This window comes from Thamnophis sirtalis, unplaced genomic scaffold, assembly GCF_051295495.1.
Source record: "Thamnophis sirtalis isolate CommonGarterSnake01/CBP01778 unplaced genomic scaffold, rThaSir2_p1.2 scaffold_3, whole genome shotgun sequence".
Lineage (NCBI taxonomy): Eukaryota > Metazoa > Chordata > Lepidosauria > Squamata > Natricidae > Thamnophis > Thamnophis sirtalis.
Window position 1 is genome coordinate 106,891,249 of NW_028261383.1, and position 21,446 is coordinate 106,912,694.

Consider the following 21,446-nt stretch of genomic DNA (forward strand, 5'->3'; position numbering starts at 1 on the left):
TGTGTGACTCTGTTGTCCTTTAGGTCTATCTTGTCCTGTCCTGTCCTGTCCTGTCCTGTCCTGTCCTATCCTATCCTATCCTATCCTATCATTTAAGAATACTTTATAATGTATTATAAAAAGGGGCCATACTTTTTAAATATACAATAATTCATTTCACACTAATTGCTACACTAAAGTAGCTCAAACAAATTTGTGGATATAACTGAAAATGAGCTTGTAAGAAAATAAGTGCAAAAATTACAAAGTAGCAACTGAGAACACAACATGCAGTTTTCTTGCAATTTGTTAATTTTTAGAGTACCAGAATTATTCTTTTTCATGGCTGGTATTTGGCTGGTGATTTTGACAGAAATTCCTCATATAACCTTTCATAAAATATTTATGGATTTTCTTTCTCATTTTAAATAAATATAATACACTTAAATAGAAGCGTACATGCCATTTCATTCTGCTTATGACAAATCAGAAAAAAATATAACATTCTCAGTGCTTTACCTCATATCTCTGTCATTTGCTTACAGGCATTGCACTTATTTTTAGAATATATCCACAATACAAAAAATAAAAATAAAAATCAAGGAACTGAATGTATTCCTACTATGCAAATTAACTTTATATCACAGTATTTGTGAATAAAATAAAACTTGCCCTCCAGATGTTTTGGACAATTTCTACCATCATCAATGATGATATCCATAAAAAGCCAGACAATAGTTAAAATAAATAAATAAAGCTCACAATGGTATAGTATTTTAAACATTTCTTTTTGTTCAAGTGCCAGCTTCACTTGTTTGTATCTTTCTTTTTTTGTTTTTACAGTGATTGATTGATTGTGTGTCATCAACTCTGTGTCAACTTTTAGCAACCACATAGACTTTCCTAAGAATGCTTTCATTACTTGATATTATCTATCCATGCTATTTTTTTGGTAAGATATAGGAGTCATTTCTTTCTTTCCTTGTACTGTATGAAATGATACTTTACCATTATCATTAAAGTGATTGTCTGCCTCCAGCATTTTTCTACTGTATTTATACTGTATCAGAGTATAAGGCGCACCGGAGTATAAGACGCAGCAAGGTTTTGAAGAGGAAAATAGTAATGTTTTTGCACTCTGCAAACCTCCCCAAAACGGCCCATTTTTTGCAAAAACGAGCCCATTTTTCTCCCCACAAAGGCATGAAAAGTCTGTAGGGAGCTTGCAGAATGCTCCTTGGGGGGGGGGGGGGGCAAAAACGAGCAAAAAGGTTTTTCATTTAAAAAGGGCATGGATAGCCTTTAGGTAGCATAGCGGGCTCCTGGGGGCTGGGGGGAATTAAAATTGAGCAACAAATGAGCTGTTTTTTTGCTCATTTTTGCTCTCTCCAGCCCCCAGGAGCTCTCTAAACGCTTCCTACAAGCTATGCACGGCCATTTTGGTGAAGGGGGCAGGGTTTGGGGAGGCAAAAAATGCTGTATTCAGTGTATAAGACGCACCCAGATTTTCAGCCTCTTTTTTGAGGGAAAAAGGTGCGTCTTATACTCTGAAAAATACGACAATTTGTTTCTGTCTGATATAGCTACTAGTTGCTTTTTCTGGGGATTTGCAATGACTTCCATGCCTAGGAGTATATAGTTTTGGCTTACTTGCATTCTTGGTGTTCTTTGCTTCTTCTTCCTAAGAATATTTACTAACCCCCTCATCATAATAAATCTTGCATACTCATAATAAACTTTTCCCCACAATTAAACTCATTTTGGTACTAATAAATCCTAAATAAAAGGTTTATTAAAAGTTTCCTTTCATTTAAGCACCAGTCTTAACAACTTCATCTATATTTTATTGGCTATTTTTAAAGCTTTCCTGTCTACTACACAGCTGTGAAATTTCCCTGTAATAGTAAAAACATCTGTTCTTGTTTAATTGTTTTGGTATGTGTGTGATCCACTAAGGTTGCCTATATATTGCCACCTTGTCAAGCAGATCCTCAATAGAAAATATAATGTATTAGTACAATCTGCATACTGAAATACACTTATATTGTTGTCTTCAACTAATGCACCTTTTATATCATAAAAATATTATTTACACATTTATTCACAAATACAGGATGTGGGAATAAAACATTGCTGATCTCTCTCTTGCACCCTGTTGAACTACTTGCAAAGATTTTTACTTAATTTTGCAAAATTTATTAGATGTTCTGTTTGCTTCCTTTATCTACTGTTTTTACTGCACATAGCAACTCCATGTTTTGCAAAGAATTTTATAATTCAGGTTATTTAGCTTTCTCTAAAACAACATACAAAAATATTATTTACTTGTATACTTCTCAACGAATCTCAAAAACAAAACAACTCACTTCCAGTTCACCCCAAAATAGTTTGCAGAAAGTTCAACTATATTAAAGCTGATTAGGAAAAAAGGCACTTCAGTTTTCCAGTGCTGTTGGCATTATGACAATCCAATCATCTGGTTCTATTTTCACTCTAATGCTAAACCCTCATATGAAAACCCTAGGGTCAACAGGTCAAAGAATGCAAGAAACACTCAGGTAAACAACCTGTGACAATAAGCTTTAAATGTCGAGAAAGGTTGTTGGTTGAATGTTAAACTATTAATAAAAATGAGTTCTTCAAATATTATTCAATATATCTGGAGCTAAATCCTTGGAAACTGATTGTGTGTGACGGAGAAAAATGCATGTGGAAGGAAAACACACACACACACAAACACATATAGATTGAAAAAATGTAATACATAAAATGTGTGACTGGTGAATGTGTTAAAACAAATAGCTGTAGCATTTAAAGTCAGAGTCACTTGAAGTCACTTTATATTAAAATCATTTTCAACATCTCTGGCTAAATTTCTTCCAGCGTATAGTGTCTTCTATAGGACAACATATCAATACTGAGACAGAACTCTGTTTTACTAATTAACATGTATTTAATTAAAAAAAAAAACCAAGAATAAATTCTTGTATCACAGCCAGTAAAATGAATTCCATTTATTCTGTTCCATTTAGCACTTTCTGCTTTGTGAATTGAAGTTGATAAAATACAAGTATTACCTTTGTCCAGAATTCTCTTGTATTTGCCCATAGCTGGCAGTTAACAATACCTTGGAAAGTTTCCTGCTTAATCATCTGTGCCTTTGCTTGAATAATCTACAATGTATGCTGGTATTTTTGCAAGTGTAAGTCACACAGAGGGTATATCTGAAGGAGCACTGAGACTTGAAATTCTAAACCACACAAATGCCTAGTGAGAATTTTAGCCTCCAAATTTGAGTTTTGCCAGAAATGAATCAAGCCCTATATTTAAAATAAGTCTTTCAGGTCACATTATTTTGCTCACAAGGGTACTACTTTATCCATCTCATTTGCTTCAATGGAAATGTAACAACAACACTTGACAATAGTAGGAGAGGGGGTCTTTCACTTGTAAAATGACTCATGATGAAACTGCACATAACCCTCTGTTCTTTCAAGGCTGGGAATTGGAAGACTTTTGCTCACCTCCCTCATTATCCTTGTTATCAGCACAGGAGGTTTCCATAGCAACATTGCATCCAGGCCCTCTCCAGCCGGTCTGGCAGACACACTGCCAGCTGTTCTGACCGAGTGTGCATCTCCCATTGCCATTGCACAAATCAGGGCAGCCATCTGGTTGAAGAAACGAAGAAGATAAGTTCAAGTAATACTGATTTGCACAAATATTCTATGCTGTAGGCACATTACACAACATTACTGTACACCCAAAAAGAAAGCTAAAGACTATATTAGGTGGGTTTGTTATTATAAAGGACATAATTTATTTGAAGTTGACTAAGTAGAGGGCAGAATAAAGTGTGTAAAAACCTATAAAATAAACATTATATGTTTATTTTGCCAACAAGAAAGATCTACTAGACAGCCTGTGACCCATTGGGTCAGCAGTTCAGAGATATTTACTTACTTAAACAAAGAAACAAAATAAACATAAGCAAAATACCATGGGTTAAGGGTGTGACTTCTTGCCAGCTGAAGCATTGTTCACTGCTGTCTGGTGGCTGACGGCAAAACCTGGCCTTCAAAGCTAGAGTGGGACTGGTCTAGAGATAGACCAGACAGGCTGGTCTACCCAGCTCCAGAGACCAAACAGGCTGATCTACCCAGCTTTCAGAAAGATAGGGTGACCCTGATATACTGAACTCTCAATGCTGCCACTGTCAATGCTGATGTGGCAGCAGAGTGGCCACAAATTTGTGAAAATTTCAATCCCACAGGAGTCATGAGTCCCAGGTTTTGGACACATTCTGTAATTTAGCTCAGTGGCCTCCAAACTTTTGGGCACCAGGAACTGGTTCCATGGAGAGAGATTTTTCCACGGACTGGAGGGGCCGTAGCTTCAGATGTTGCCTGCATCCCATGGATGGGGCTTTACTTGTTTGTGTGGCATGGTTACTTGTTATGCCATGGACCTGTGCCAGTCCATAGACAAGGGATTGGTGACCCCTGACTTAGCTCATTTGACATTGGTTCAAAAATTGTTGCCCTATGATGTACCATTTCACCCAATTAAAGGTTACAGACAAAGAGGCCTGAGAGTTTTAAGAGCATATAGATTTTTAAAGGCTTTCAATATGACATTATGATTTCTTCTAATAGCTATACTTTGTTTCCATTATCTTTAAATAACTAGTTGACATAACATCTTGCTATTTCTTTATAAATATGATGGAACGTCCTCATGGATAAAGCTACTTTATGGTTTTGAGCAATTACTGTATGTCACTGCATAAATTAATAGTGAATAGCAGTAATTTAAATAAAAAGTACTACAATGCATGATCTTTCTTGTTATTTCAGATAACTATATACGTTTACAAAAATAAATTCCTTGCAATATAAAGAGAGCAAGCAATTGTTTTTTATTTTCTAAAGGATATGGTAGAATACATGAAACAAGCCCTGTCTTATTTTCTCATATTCAAATTTCATTATTGAGGTAATAGTTATTTATTATCACTAATTACATTAAACCGGATTTAAATTTATAGATACTTAATTTACAGAGAATATGCTATAAAGCACTACCAACAGCAAAAATAGCTTTTTGTGATCATTCCGAAATAATCATGTTCATATCAAAATAAGGAAGGATAAAACAATCCATTTGCTCAAATGTCTTTCACAGATTAGAAGTAACATTTCCCACATAATCTTTATACCCATTGCATTATTTTTTGGGTAGAAATCTATATGATCAAGAGTTGTTCCTCTTGTAGTAGTTATCTGAATTTCTACAGCCCACATATGGTAAACATTTCACCACCATACCTACATGTAGTTCCCAACTTACAACAGGTCATTTAATGACTGTTTGAATTTTCAACGGCACTGAAAGAAGTGGGTTATAACCATTAGGAGCTGAGGTGGCGCAGTGGTTAAATGCAGCACTGCAGGCTACTTCAGCTGACTGCAGTTCGGCTGTTCAAATCCCACTAGGCTCAAGGTTGACTCAGCCTTCCATCCTTCCGAGGTGGGTAAAATGAGGACCCAGATTGTTGTTGGGGGCAATATGCTGACTCTGTAAACCGCTTAGAGAGGGCTGAAAGCCCTATGAAGCGGTATATAAGTCTAACTATTGCTATTGCTATTAGAGTGCAGTACTGCAGACTACTTCAGCTGACTGCTAGCTGCAATTCGGCATTCAAATCTCACTAGGCTCAAGATTGACTCAGCCTTCCATCCTTCCAAGATCGGTAAAATGAGGACCCAGATTGTTGGGGACAATATGCTGACTCTGTAAACCACTTAAAGAAGGCTGTAAAAGCAACATGAAGCAGTATATAAGTCTAAGTGCTATTGCTATTTTTCACACAACCATTACAGCATCATCATGAGATCAAAATTCAGACACTTGGCAACTGACTCATATTTGTGACTGTCGCAGTATCTTGAGGTCACCTTTTATGACTTTCTGACAAGAAATTTCAACAGGTAAGCCAGATTCACTTGTCATTAACTTAATAACTGCAGTGAATCACTTAACAATGTGGCAAGAAAGGTTATAAAATAGGGCAAAATGGGACACTTAACAAATGTTTGGCTTAGTAACAGAAATTTTGGACTCAATTGTGATCATAAGGACCACCTGTATTTTTGCTCTCACTAACCCGTAAAGCAAGTATTACTGGCTTAACATAGTAACTGATTTTAAAAAAATAAAACAATTAATGCCATTCTGACTATACATTTAATCTAAATATCCATGGATAAAACAGCAATGGCAATCAGCATCCTTAAGGTAAATGGTCTCAAGAGATAAAAGAACTAATTGTCTTATTCATTAAAAGAAATAGCAGCCACACAATTAAAGTGTTCAAGTCTATCTGATTCCTACAGCTTTTCTTTTTAAACCACCCCTCCCATTGCACTCTGCTTTCCAACGTGTATTATTTCCCAATCTATTTCTCCATGAGAAGACCTTTCTTTCTGGGTGGAATGCTTCATTTCAGAGCTATTGCTAGACTCAAGCAGAATAAAGGGATCTAATTAAGTCTAATAGCAGTTGGGCTGCCCCTTCAAAACAGCAAAAATATCTGTGGCAAATATTTTATCTTTGCACACACAAAAGTTACAAATGACTATCTTGCAATTGCAGTGGGAGTAAAAGAAAGGATACCTGTTCCCTCAGACTGAACTATTTCTGGGAGTTCTTTTTGAAAACACTTAACTGGTGACTGCAAGATCATCTTTTTTTTCAGAGCCAAATATTTCATGATTAGATGCTTCTTGAATGTTTGTTTTTCTGAAGCCAGTGATTATTCATTGAAGAAATTTTTGTTTGCATCCTGTGACATAAACAGTGTAGTAAACTAATTTAACTATCATTATCCTTTGTATTTTTGTATTCTTCTTTAAAAAGATTAAAAACATCCCACTAATTCTGATCATATGAAAAACACCTGGAGAACTGTTGCAAGAATTGGGTATGTCTATTCTAAAGAAGAGAAGGACTAGAGGATGGCATGACAGCAGTCTTCCAATATCTAAGGAACTGTCACAAAGAAGAGACCTGAAGGCAGGACAAGAAGTAATGGATGGAGACTTATAAAGGAGAGATCCAACCAAGAACTAAGGAGAAACTTCTTGACAGCAATTAATCAGTGGAATGGCTTGCCTGCAGAAGTTGTTGGTGCTCCAATACTGGAGATTTTAAAGAACAGATTGGACAGTGGTTTGTCTGATTTGGTAAAGTGTCACCTGCTTGAACAGGGGGTTGGACCAGAAGATTTGGAAGGTTCTTTCCAAATCTGCTATTTCTATTATTCTTCTGTTATTCTGATCTCACTTGAGGCAAACTCTGTAGAAGTTTAAAAAGCTTCCTAGAGATTTTTTTAAGAGCACTTTATTTTCTTTACTGATATGTAGAGAGAAACTTTTCTATTTTCCCTTTCCCATTCAAACAACCTATGGCTGAAGAAACTCCACAGAAAACCTTGCTTGTTTGTTTCTTTGATTTGCTTCCTAATTATCAGCTCCAAGGACACTCAACAAATGCAGAACGTGGAACAACTGCTGTTATATTTAAGAGGTGGGAATCTTCCACCGACTCTGCATGAACATAGAAATTAAAAACAACAACACTGGAACATTTTGGAATGAAGCTGCTATCATTTAGTACTGATGACTGAGAAAATGTCTCTCCTGTCCTTATATCCAGGATATCCATATTCTCAAGAATGAAATTTAAAATCTGATTCCCATTGGAAAAAATAACTGAGTGTATAGAATTAAAAAAGTGTATATAGTCAAGGCTATGGTTTTTTTCAGTTGCAATGTATGGCTGTGAAGGCTCGACCATAAGAAAGGTTGAGTGCCAAAGAATTGAGGTCTTTGAACTATGGTGCTGGAGAAGACTCCTGTGAGTCCCTTGGACTGCAAGGTGATCAAACCTGTCAGTCCTAGAGGAGATCAACCCTGACTGCTCTTTAGAAGGCCAGATCCTAACAGTGAAACTCATATACTTTGGCCACCTAATGAGAAGGAAGTACTCACTGGAGAAGAGCCTATTGCTGAGAAAGATTGAGGGCAAAAGAAGAAGGGGACAACAGAGAATGAGGTGGCTGGATGGAGTCACAGAAGCAATAGGCGTGACCTTAAATGGACTCCAGAGGATATTGAGGACAGGCCTGGGGGAATATTGTCCATTGGGTCACAATGGGTTGGACATGACTTCGCAACTAACAACAACAATAGAATCATCCTAAGCAGATAGCTAGTTGCTAATAAGAGATGACACATTTATGATCTAAGACCATCTCTTATTAGCACACTTATTCCAAACTCTGCATCATCAACAAGTGGACAGGTAGACTAACAACTAAATTTCTCCAATTTGTGCAGATGACGTTGTCTTAAAGTGATTTTGTTATGGCACTATTCCACACAAAGACTCTAGCCAGACCTTTTATCTGGCAATCAGCATGAGGACAAGGACTGGGTTCAATCCCTCCTTTTTTTGTAAACATTTTTTTAAATGCAATTTCTTAGGCCTTATAATTCCTATTTCTATGATCATTTATATGTTAAAAATAATAATATTTGTATAATTGATTGATGGGAAAATTTTCTACTTGTTCTGGTTGTGCATATTTGTTTCTAATGAAGCTCTTCACAAATAATACATTTTGTGCAGCTATGAGATCTGTTACTCTTTGGTCATTCCATGAGAGACATAATAAAAGGCTGGAATACCATCTCAGGATTCCTGCTTGGTTGCCAGCATATTAGTCTCCCATATGTGCCATTTGCTAATGCTTTCTGCTACATCTTAACAAGGCAATGAACCTCAAACCCATTTACTAGTTAGAGGCATTGACATTAAGAAGAAACCCATTACCTCATGATGAGAATGTTGATTCTATTCAGCAAAGGTCACTTTGTAAATGTGTACATATACGTCCATCAAAAGTCATAAACCCATATTGTTATGGATCTCTTTTACAGCAGAAACACTTCTTGATTGGAAACTTATTCAGTAGGACCACATTAAATCTGCTGATGGTTGGCGATCAAACTGAAAATGTTACTAACACTATATTAGCAGTAATACCAGTCTGAAAAGTAAGGGAACTTTATTTGCCTCTCAGAGTAAAGTGAAATTAATAATTGAGAGGAATTGAAAAACAGGCTGTGAATCTTTATAGAACACCTTAGAGATCAAAGAAGATGTTTAAAAATGCTTTGTTGGAAGCATTGCCCTCAATATTTGTGAACGTAGAGCCACATGTTCCTGTGAAATGGCCCTGCTTTTTGGAACATTTTGACCCCTCAGGTGAGATTGGCTCCCACCCTCCTGACCTTCTGTTGGATCCTGAAATACTGATACTGCCAGTTGGTCTGGGGCTCCAATGGAAGAAATATCACTTTGAACGTGGAATATTGATTATTTTCCCTTCCTCTCCATTTAGTTATAACTTGTATTTTATTGCATTTTTAATTTGATTGTCTGTCTGTCTGTCTGTCTGTCTGTCTGTCTGTCTGTCTGTCTGTCTGTCTGTCTATCTATCTATCTATCTATCTATCTATCTATCTATCTATCTATCTATCTATCTATCTATCTATCTATCATCTATCTATATTTCATTTCATTTCATTTCAATATTGTAAGCTGCCCAGAATTACCTTGCATGGAGATGCACAGCAAACAAATTAAATAAATAAACAAAAAGTATCAGGTGCCACTGATATTTTCCTTCTGGGAGGAAACCATAATTAACAGTTACAAAGATAGCCTGTAAGTTCTAAATTGTAAATCAACCATTCAACAATTCTGAATGAGTTCAGGAACAATCAGATGTTCTGATCTGCCGGGAACATAATCTCATATCTTCCCACAGCCCATGACTCAAAACACTTTCTATGAATTATTTTTGAACATAACCCTAAGTACTGTAGTTTTGAGTCTTGCATGTATTCATTCATTTAGACTTTTAGTACTGCTCTGATTTTTCACAACTACTTTCACTTCTTTTTTTCTGTATGAAATAGGGAAATTTAATATTATTTGCAGATATACATTATTTATTGGCTTTATTAGATGTAGGTGTCAGCCTATGGCAGATAAGTACTAGAAAGTTGATTAAAGTTGATCAGTGATGATCGCAGCAGCAGATACTGGTGGAGAGACATATTTCAACCCTAGATATCAATAAAATACTTTTGGAGCAAGGCAAAATAATAATAATTGAAGAGCTAATGTTGTTATTGTATCCGTACTGTCCCTCTGATCACTCCTCTGAAAATGAATCTGCCATTGATGCAATACAAAAAGAGAAGGCAATATCAGGCATGAAGAATAAGTCCCACACATTAAGTTCCAGGTAAGCTGATTTATTGCTTATGCCACAAGAATCTGGTCAACCAACAATCAGCACTAAAGTGGTGCCAGCTAAGAGCTAATGACATTCGAAGGTGGGGAGGGTGTTGCACATGGATTGCTCATCTGAATGTAATGATTCCAGGCTTATTTCTCTCTTGACTCTGTCCCCAGGCTCTGCCTTTCCTTCTCCTTCATAAAAAAAATAGAAAATCAATTCTACAAGTATGCCTTTGTGTTAGTGGTGAAATTCATTTTTTTTTCACTACTGGTTCTGTGGGCGTTGCTTGGTGGGTGTGGCATGGCAGGGGAAGGATACTGCAAAATCTCCATTCTCTCCCACTCTTGGGGGAAGGATTTTACAAAATCTCCATTTCCACCCCACATTGGGGCCAGCCAGAGGTGCTAGTTTCTTTCTTTTCTTTCATCTTTTTCTTCTCTCTTTGTATGGGATATGCATGGGATACGTATGAGATGAATGAATGTCCCACTTTTTACTATTATATTGTTGTAATTTTCTGTGTTTTAACTCTTACGTGGGGACTGCTTGGGGGAGTGCATGGGTATGTATGATTCGGAGGACCTGCCGGGAGATGCGGGGGCCATGGGGGTGGTTGAGGGGACCAGAGACACGGGAGAGGGTCGGAGTATTACGGTCGTAACAGGGAGGGGCAGATATGGCGGGGACTTTAGGGCAGGCCATTACCGGGGAAGGAGGGTTCGCTACATTACAGAGATCCCTCCTTCCGGCCCTATGAGTCCCACTCCGAGACCAGATGGCGCAAGTAGTCAGGACCCTGGACTCAGGCTGCTGTCGCTAAATGCCAGGTCTGTGGTACATAAAGCTCCTCTCGTCCGGGACTTAATTTTAGACGAGAGGGCAGACCTGGCATGTATTACTGAAACCTGGCTGGGCCCAGAGGGAGGAGTCCCCCTTGTAGAGCTGTGCCCAGAAGGATTTCAGGTGCTGCACCAACCGAGAGCCCAGAGAAGGGGTGGGGGTGTGGCCATTGTTATCCGGGAGTCGCTAGCTCCTCGTAGGGTCCCTGCTCCGGAGCTTGTCGGGTGTGAGTCTCTGCTGATAAAGTTGGACCTCAAGGGTCAAGTAGGTCTGCTGTTAACGTACCTGCCTCCCAACAGCGTTGCAGCAGCCCTCCCCTCGCTCCTCGAGTCGGTAGCCGAGTTGGCAATTGAGTTCCCTAGGCTGATGGTCCTGGGGGACTTTAATTTGCCATCGCTCGGTGAAAACTCTGATGGGGCACAGGAGTTCATGGCTTCCATGACAGCCATGGGCTTGACCCAAGTAATCCAGGGCCCAACCCATTCAGCGGGTCACATGCTCGACCTCGTATTCCCCTCGGAGCAGTGGATTTGTGATCTTGGTCTGAGGGGTAATGACATCATACCCCTGTCGTGGTCAGACCACTGCCTACTGAGGCTTGACTTCCGGAGACCAAACCTCCACTGTAGGGAGGAGGAACCGACCAGGTGGTTCCGCCCCAGGCGACTTATGGAGCCGTTAAGGTTCCAGACGGAGCTTGGGGTCATTCCTGATACTCTCGCCCACAGTCCGGTAGAGACTCTGGTTGCTGCTTGGCACTCGGCAGCATCGGAGGCTCTCGACCGGATTGCGCCACTACGGCCCCTCCGAGGCGGCGGATCCCGGAGACCTCCTTGGTTCACCGAGGAACTCCGGGAGATGAAGCGCCGGAGGAGATGCCTAGAGCACCAATGGAGGTCCGATAAGTCCGAATCGAACCGAGCAATGGTAACCACCAGCACCAAGGAATACACCAGGGCACTTAGGGCAGCGAAAAGATCTTATATAGCCACCTTGGTTGCGTCCGCTGAGTCCCGCCCAGCCACCCTGTTTAGGATAACCCGCTCCCTACTAAATAAGAGGGAAGCGGGGGAACCCTTGCAGGGCAGAGCTGAGGATTATGCCCAATTCTTAGCGGACAAAATTGCTCGGTTTCGGTCGGACTTGGACTCCATCTCTGCAGTTCCAGCCGAGGCACAAGAGGATGAAGTAGACCATCTCTGGGTTGAGTTTCAGGATGTTGCCCCTGGGGATGTGGACAAGGCCATGAGGGCTGTAAGTGCCTCCACCTGTGTACTGGACCCGTGTCCCTCATGGCTGGCTACTAACAGCAGTGAGGTGACACGAGGCTGGATCCAGGCGGTTGTTACCGCCTCTCTTCGGGAGGGGAACTTCCCCGCCGCGCTAAAAGCGGCGGTGGTGAGACCCCTCCTGAAGAAGCCATCTCTGGATCCAGCTGTTCTCAATAACTATCGTCCAGTCTCCAACCTTCCCTTTCTTGGGAAGGTTGTTGAGAAGGTGGTGTCCTTCCAGCTCCAGCGGTCCTTGGAGGAAGCAAGCTATCTTGACCCCTTCCAGTCAGGCTTCAGACCCGGTTACAGCACAGAAACCGCTTTGGTCGCATTGACCGATGATCTTTGGAGAGCCAGAGATGGAGGACATCCCTCCATCCTGGTTCTCCTTGACCTCTCAGCGGCTTTCGATACCATCGACCATGGTATCCTTCTGCGACGACTGCGGGAGGTGGGAGTGGGAGGCACTGTGTTGCGGTGGTTCTCCTCCTACCTCTCGGACAGGTCGCAGTCGGTGTTAGCGGGGGGGCAGAGATCGACCCCTAGGCCCCTAGCATATGGGGTGCCTCAGGGTTCGGTCTTATCCCCCCTACTATTCAACATCTACATGAAACCGCTGGGAGAGATCATCCGCAGGCACGGGATAAGATACCATCAATATGCGGACGATACCCAGTTGTATCTGTCCGCCCCGTGCCAACTCAATGAAGCGGCAGACGTGATGAACCAAGGCCTTGAGGCCGTTATGGACTGGATGAGGGCTAACAAGCTTGTACTCAACCCAGAAAAGACCGAGTGGCTGTTGTACTTCCCTCCCAAAGATTTGACCAATATTCCATCACTCAGGCTGGGGGGGTCAAATTTTACACCCCTCAGAGAGGGTTCGCAACTTGGGAGTCCTCCTGGATCCACAGCTATCCTTTGACCACCACCTGACGGCTGTGACCAGGGGGGCATTTGCCCAGGTTCGCCTGGTGCGCCAGTTGCGACCCTACCTGAATCGGGAGGCTCTCACAACAGTCACTCGGGCCCTTGTGACCTCTAGGCTGGAATACTGCAATGTGTTCTACATGGGGCTGCCCTTGAAGAGCATCCGGCGACTTCAGCTAGTCTAGAACGCGGGCGCGCGAGTGATCGTGGGTGCACCTCGGTTCACCCACATAACACCTATCCTCCGCGAGCTGCGCTGGCTACCTGTCGATCTCCGGGTGCGCTTCAAGGTGCTACTCGCCACCTTTAAAGCCCTCCATGGTAGTGGATCTGCGTACTTGAGAGACCGCCTCCTGCCAATTACCTCCCTGCGACCAATTAGATCTCATAGATTGGGCCTCCTCCGAATTCCATCTGCCAGCCAGTGCCGGCTGGCAACTACGAGGAGGAGGGCCTTTTCAGTGGTAGCTTCGACCCTTTGGAACGAGCTCCCCGTGGAGATTCGTACTCTCACCACCGTCCAGGCCTTCCGCATAGCCCTTAAGACCTGGCTAGCCCGGCAGGCCTGGGGACAAAGATAGCCGCCCCTCCCGAATGATGAATGAATGTTGCTCATTATTTTTACTTATGTGTGTCAACGTCATTGTTTGTATTCCCCTTTCCTGATTTTATGTGAGCCGCCCTGAGTCCCCTCAGGGAAAAGGGCGGCCTATAAATGTTAATAAACTTAAACTTAAACTTAAACTATTTGCTGGTTCTCTGAACTACTCTGAGCTACTGGTTCTCCAGAGCCTGCTGAATTTCACCCCTGCTTTGTGTCAAACTCCTTTTCTTATTCTACTTTTTTCCATGTTGGGAAAAGATTTAAGACTTAAGGGGATGATTTATAGCCATCATGGCAAACCTATAGTACCTGTGGCACGCGGAGCCATTTATCAGGGCATGGGAGGTGTTGCCCTGTCAGCTGGCCAGCATGCATGTGCATGCTGGCCAGCTGACTTTGGCCTTCTTTTGAGGCCATTTTTTGCCCTCCAGAGGCTTCCCTGATTTCCGGTTTGCTCATAGGGCCAGTTTTAGCCCTCCGAAATGTTCAGGCGCCTTCAGGAGGCTTCCCTGAAGACTCTGAAGGGCTAAAACCGGCCCTATGAGCAACCAGGAAGTGACTTCCTAGGGTCATTTTTTGCCTCTGGAGCCTTCAGGGAAGCCTCCTGAAGGCCCCTGAACACTCCGGAGGGCTAAAACAGGCCCTATGAACAAACTGGAAGTCTGTTCCTGAACGTTTGGTTGGCCTGTAGTGCCGTTTTTTCACATTCTGGAGGCTACAGGAAAGTTCCCGAAGGCTCCGGAGGATCTCCGGGGGCAGGGAGGCTGTTTTCGCCCTCCCCAGGCTCCTATAAGGCCTCTGGAGCCTGTGGAGTGCAAAAAAGCACACTAAAATGGGGGGGAGCGCTGGTCTTGGGTACATGTGTGCTGTGGTCATGAGCATAGCAATATGGGTGTGCACGACCACGCACAACCCTCCTGCGCTCCCCCACTTTTGGCAGTCAAGCCATAAAAGGTTCGCCATCACTGACTTATAGTATAGGGAAGGCCAGGAGAGCTAAACTGCAGGGAGACACCAAAACATTAAGAGGGTGGTGATAGTTGTCTGACACAAGCCTTGTTCCTTTTGTATGTGACAACACTGCATATACAAAAGGATATCACTTCATGGTCATGAATATTATCTTTATTTTATTTTCACACACACACACACTATTCCCCATCAAGTGAATATTCTTTATAGGAATGCTAATTGTAACATTAATAATATTTTTCTGACTGCTTCTGCTGTTCCTCCCTAGTAAGCAATCAGTCAATATGATAAAATTATGCTATTCTGAAGAGGTTTAGTATACTGATAAAACAGCAGTAGCAATATAGAAATCAGTCAGAAACTGTGGATGCAAACTGCTTTCCAAGCAATCTATGACAACAGCAAGCTAACTGAATTAACAGAAACATATAATTAATATCACATCCAACTGCAGTCAGTACTCTTTGTAATGTTCATAAGTTATGTTTTTAAGTCTGCTCTCATATCTTCCATCTCTGTTTTTAGATTAGCTGTCACATCCTCCCCCTCCCCCTCCCATGATTGTTTATTTAATTGTTCTCACATTGGTATATGTCAATTTAAAATATGCCTTTTGGTCTCTAATGGGTCATTTTATAACTTTCAGTTGGAGGGTGAGAAAAAGAATTGAAATGTGATGCTACAGACTTGTTACATAAATCCACAATGTTTAACGTCAAGTACCTACAACAAACATTTTGTTGCTCTGCTTTTCTATGAATCACTGGAATTCTGGAATTTATAGAAGCAGCTATTTAAAACATGCAACTTACTCCTAGGTAACAAATGGTGTTAGTAATCAAAATTCAAATCTACCTGCTGCATGAACTGAGTAGAATCTGTTTTGCAAGTGCTTTTCATTCTGGACATCATCTTCAGTAACATTTTTCTTTTTTAAGGGAAACACTTGTCTTACCCCAAAACTGCTGATACTGTTGAAGTCAGATCCATTCTCCCTCTCCTCCTTTTTCCACATGGAACCATTGGACAAAGTGGTTCAATAATTATCATAAAATGTATCATACAGGAAACCAACTGCCATTGTAACATCTATAAATGATAACCCAAAACTAGGATTTCTTATTCATAAGATTCCTTAAACTCTTCTGCTGAAGATAAAATAAAAGCTGAGAGGTAGGAGAGACTGAGAGTTGGAAACATCAAGTATTGGAAGCTGGCTTTCCAAAACTACATCTCTCTCCCCCCCACCTCTCTCTCTCATGTTTTGTGTTGTTTTGTATTTGTGTATGTGCTAAATGACAAAAAAGTGGCCTGGGGGAAACCAAGCATCCTCTGGCCATGCTTTTAATTTGTGGCCTTTAGGCCTAGGAATTAAGGAAAATACCACAAATTTCAGAGTAGGGAGCAGGGTCACTGCTACCATCCCAGCCCTTTAATTCTAATATCCCAACTTTGGCTGTTTTCTGCTTCAAACATATGTATTTAAAATGCTTTGTATTGTTTCCTCTAGGGGGATATACATTCCTCAAATTTTCTCTCATCACCTTTCAGTTCTTCTAACACAATTTGTGTTCTCTGTTTGTTTTCTGTTTTATTAAAGAAATCTTTAACCTTTACAGGATTCTGGACTAAGGAAAAGATCAAACAAGCCACTTTCTGTACTTGGTTAACCCTTTTATACATTCCTCACTTCTGTTTTCCCACTTGCAAGTATATTATGGTTATTACAGTTCTACTTACACTTTGTACCAAACTTCTTCAATTTTTTGTCTTCTATTCTACTATTTCTTGCTATTGCCACATCAGTTATTCACACCTTCTTTTCAACCACAGTTAAATCTGGGATGTTTTCCAGTTATGCACTCCATTTATGCTGCTGTATGGATGAAGAGTATGATTGATTGTCATTATTTTTCTGTATTCCTAGCCAGGGTTCTAATTCTGCTTGAGCCCAGTCCACTATTCCAGGTATGTATCTAATGACTGGAATTACCTAGGTGTTTATTGCCTTGATGATTTTTCCTCCATTGAATTTGGACTTAAAGATGTATTCATTACTAACCTCCTTCTTAAGATCAGTGTGCTTAATGTTGTCAATGTCAACGTCTAAAGCATTTCCATGACTACTATCAACTTCAGGAGGGGGGGGGGGAGGATGCCATGCATACTTTTGGCCAGAGTAAAAAATCTCATATTTCTCTACTGGGATGTGAATGTGCATGTTCCGAACCCTGCTATAACGTCCTGTTGGAGAATGTGATTAATGACATCAACCAGAGGGGAGGGGACACAGAGGTAAATTTTAGATGCCATTAAATGGGTTTTAGTTTCGGCTCCATGGAAGTCCATGCCAAGATGTTAGTCCTAATAAATGAATGGGGGTTTTTTTGAACCTTGTCTGGAGGCTCATAAATTAATTAGGCGAACTCTTGGAAACTTCGCATAGAGCCGAAACGGACTTTTAAAAATCTATTAAGATTTCCGGGTTTCCTGAATCCCGGGCTCTCTGAGCACTCCCCAATACTTGGGGTGCTTGGAGGCAAAATCAGGCAACCAGCGGGCAGGTGGTGGTGGTTACAGCTGGAGTTATGCAGAAATGCCAGGCAGTGATGTCTTCCCCAGCAGCAGAAGCAAGAAAAGATGAGTACTTTTGGAAATCAACCCCTAAAGCAGCTGAGCTGGAATTCCCTTGCCCTAGTCCCCAGATACAGGGAAGAGTCTCAAGCAAGCTGGCAAGGGTGGACTGGAGGTGGGACTGGAAACAAGCCAAAGCCCCAGATGGAATCCCTAGGGAGTGCAATAGAGCAACGGAGGGAGGATCTTGACCAGGCCACCCTTGCTGATGAGGGGCCATCATGCCGCCCAAAAGAGAGGGGAGGACATCTGATCCTGTTGAGGGGAGGAGATGCAGACTGGAGCGCAGCCCCCTCCCCCTCCTGATAGAAGGAGAAGGAGCCCAAAATGGCAATCAGTGTCTCTCCCATGCAGCAGACAGGCTGCCAAGAGGAGGCAACTCCCTCCCTCTCTCCGAACGAGGGGTGAAGAAGATGGCCAGACATATCAGGCGCAAGCATACAGAGGCCGACAGGAGGTTGGAGAAGTAGGGCTGACTGACCCACCCCAATTCAAGGGAAAGTTTGACAGAGACTCAGATCAGCTAGCCCTATTCCTTGATTCAGCTGATATCCACCTAGAACACTATGGGCACTTCTACCCATCCCCCAGAACCATGGTGAATGCCATCACAAAGGATCTAGAGGGAGAAGCAAGGGAATGGCTAGCAGCCCTCCAGAAGAGGAGAGCCCCCCAACTGCAAGACATAGATGACTTCCTGCGACTGCTAGAGGCTAGGTTTGAAGAGGTAGAGGAGGAGGACCCATATGCGGAAGAGGAACTCAGCAAACTAAAGCGGAGGGGCTGCCCCATCAAAGAGCACATCTGTGAATTTAGGAGGGTCAAAGGAAGGCTACCTCCTTTACCAGAGCGACTGCTGGTGCATTTCTTCAGAATAAGCCTGGACAAGCAAATTGCCCAGGTAATTGCATACCGCAACATCCCAAATCAAATCTCTGAGTGGTTCCGGGTAGCAACAAAAGTCGACAGCAGGCCGCATGCCAATGACATGAGAAAGCAACTAGATACAAAAGACAGAGGTCAACCTGACCTGAAACCACCCAGCCAAAGGGGAGCCACAGCACCACAGCAGGCCCTGAGACCAGCCCCCCTCGAAGTCCGCTGAAATGCTACAGATGCGGGGGGATGGGCCACATGGCAGCTGCATGCCCAACCCCAGCCCCAAAACCAAGGCCAGACCCACCGCCCAGGGCACGACCAGAATGAGGCCCCAAACGGACCACCAACAGGTCCGGGAAAGCCCTCCAGGCTGCAGACACCCCTCCCCCCAGGCAAAAGTGGTGGAACCCCAGGCAACAACAACCAGCTGCCTGAACCTTATGAAAGTGAGGACAAGGGAGAAAATGATCCAATGGTGAGAGAACCAATTCACCCTTTCCTTTTTCCAATATGTCTCACAGCCCCAAAAACAGGAAACCAGGGGGAATTTCAAGCCCTAATAGACTCAGACTGCACAAGGTGCTTGATTAACCTAACCACAGTCCTAAAACTGGGAATCAGAGCAAAAGACTGGCCCACCTGATCCGGCTCGAGCAGGTTGATGGGTCCCTAATGGGAGGACCCTATGCCACCCACCTGACTGAACCAGTGAGGCTAGAGCTAGCGGATCACTGGGAAGTAATTCAATTCATAATATCCCCAAAAATGACAGACGCAGTCATACTGGGACTTTCCTGGCTAGACAAGTGGGGACTGACCATCTGGTGGCAAGGGGGTACTCGCAGACTTAGGATATCAAGGGGCCCCCAACCCCTCCCACACCAGCAAGCAGAGACACTCCAAAAGAGCCCACAAGAACAACTGGCAACCACATCTGACAAAATTCCAGAGGCCAAACTGATTCCGATGGAATATCAGGACCTTGCAGAAGTATTCAGCGAGGCCAAGTGCGATGTTCTGCCTCCCCACCAGGAGACAGTCTGTGCCATCAAAATCATCTCTGAGGCAAAACTTCCCAAGCCCAAACTGTATGCCATGATACCCCGGGAAATGCAAGAGATGAACAAATAAATAGACAAAAACCTAGCAAGGCGGTTCATTGAGCCAGCCAAGCCACGGGTCGCAGCGCCAGTCCTCTTCAAAGAAAAAAAAGATGGAACTATGAGGTTGTGTGTGGACCTTTGAGGGATAAATAGGGTGTGCGTACACAACCTATACCTCTCCTCCTCATGAAGGACATGCTATCTCATCTGGTCAAGGGAAAAGTCTTCACCAAACTAGACCTCAGAGAAGCATACTACCGTGTACGTATCAGAGAGGGAGATGAGTGGAAAACAGCATTCAACTGCCTCCTAGGGAGCTTTCAATTCAAAGTGATGCCTTTCAGACTGCAGGGGGGCCCAGCGGTATTCATGCAGTTAATAAACGAGGTGTTGCACAAGCACCTCTACAAGGGGGTCCTCATCTACCTAGATGACATCCTTATCTACACTGAAACCATGGATGACCACGTACCCCTGGTCCACCAAGTACTGAAAACACTTCTGGCAGCCAACCTGTACATCAAGGTATCAAAATGCTACTTTCACTGTGCACGGTTAGACTACCTGGGTTACCGAGTGTCAATGAGAGAATAGAGATGGACCCAGCCAAAGTGCAAGCCCTCTTAGACTGGCAACCCCCTCGCACCCGCAGACAACTACAAACTTTCCTATGTTTCATGAACTCCTCCTTTGTGAAAATTGTCAAACCCCTAACAGATCTCCTAAAGACAGGGAGCCCAGGAACGAAACCCCGTTTGGGACAATCCCTACAGTGGGACCTAACCTGCCAAGAGGTGTTCAAAACACTAAAAGAAATGTTTGCAAAGGAGCCAGTGCTGAAGCATCCTGCAACATGGCAGTTCAGTTCAGTTTATTAAACTTGTATGCTGCCCTATTCCCAGAGGGACTCAATGGGAGCAATGCTACTCCAAAGAAACAACCAAGGAAACTTATAACCCCGTGCCTACACCTCACGCAAGCTCACAGACACAGAGAGACGATGGGCCATGTGGAAAAAGGAGGCTTTTGCAGTGAGATGGGCACTGCTAACCTGGAGACACCTGTTGGAAGGGGGGCAGAAACTGTTCGAAGTCTGGACAGACCACAAAAATCTAGAGGCGCTTAGAACCCCACAGAAGCTATCACCCAAACAAGGCCGATGGGCTTAATAGTTCAACTGTTTTGATTTTGTTTTAAAGCACATTCCAGGGAGGGAGGAACTTTCTAGCTGATGCCCTTTCTTGCATGCTCAGTACAAATGCGAATGGGAGCACGTAGTGGACGCCATCATTCCCTCTACCCAAACTGCTGCCCAAGTGACCACCAGACGGCAACGCCATGACCGGCAAGACCAACTTGCAAGTGACCTAACACGAGGCTCAAAACTGAACTGCTAGCAGACCCCTGGTTCCAAAACAACCAACACATCTTGACAAAGAGAGATGACCTTGCATGGAAGGGGACAAAACTCTACATCCCAGAATCCCTATGTACCCTAATTCTCCAGAGGAGTCATGATGCCAAACCAGCAGGCCACTTTGGGTTCCTAAAGACTTTACACTTAGCCTGGAGGCAATTCTGGTGGCCTGGCATGAAGATAGTTACATGAAAAGTTGTACCATCTGCACCACAATGAAGAGACAACCAGGAAAACCTCCTGGACTACTGCAAACAGTATCAGAGCCAATGAGGCCATGGGAGGAGATCGCAATGGACTTTATAGTAGAGTTGCCAAAAAGTGGGCGAAACATGGTGATTTGGACCGTAATACACCTGTTCTTCAAACAGGCACACTTCATACCCTGCAGCGGACTACCTTCAGCTCACAAGGTGGCTAAACTGTTCATGAAGCATATCTA

General features: G+C 42.8%; 1 protein-coding gene across 1 annotated transcript in view; it reads right to left on the reverse strand.

Annotated features, from left to right (window-relative positions):
• TENM2 (teneurin transmembrane protein 2) overlaps positions 1-21,446 on the reverse strand; it is a 928,661-nt gene that overhangs the window by 86,634 nt on the left and 820,581 nt on the right. Inside the window, exon 15 of the mRNA XM_087709674.1 lies at positions 3,504-3,650. Coding sequence (XP_087565800.1) covers positions 3,504-3,650 — 147 coding nt within the window. The remainder of the gene's footprint in view (positions 1-3,503; positions 3,651-21,446) is intronic.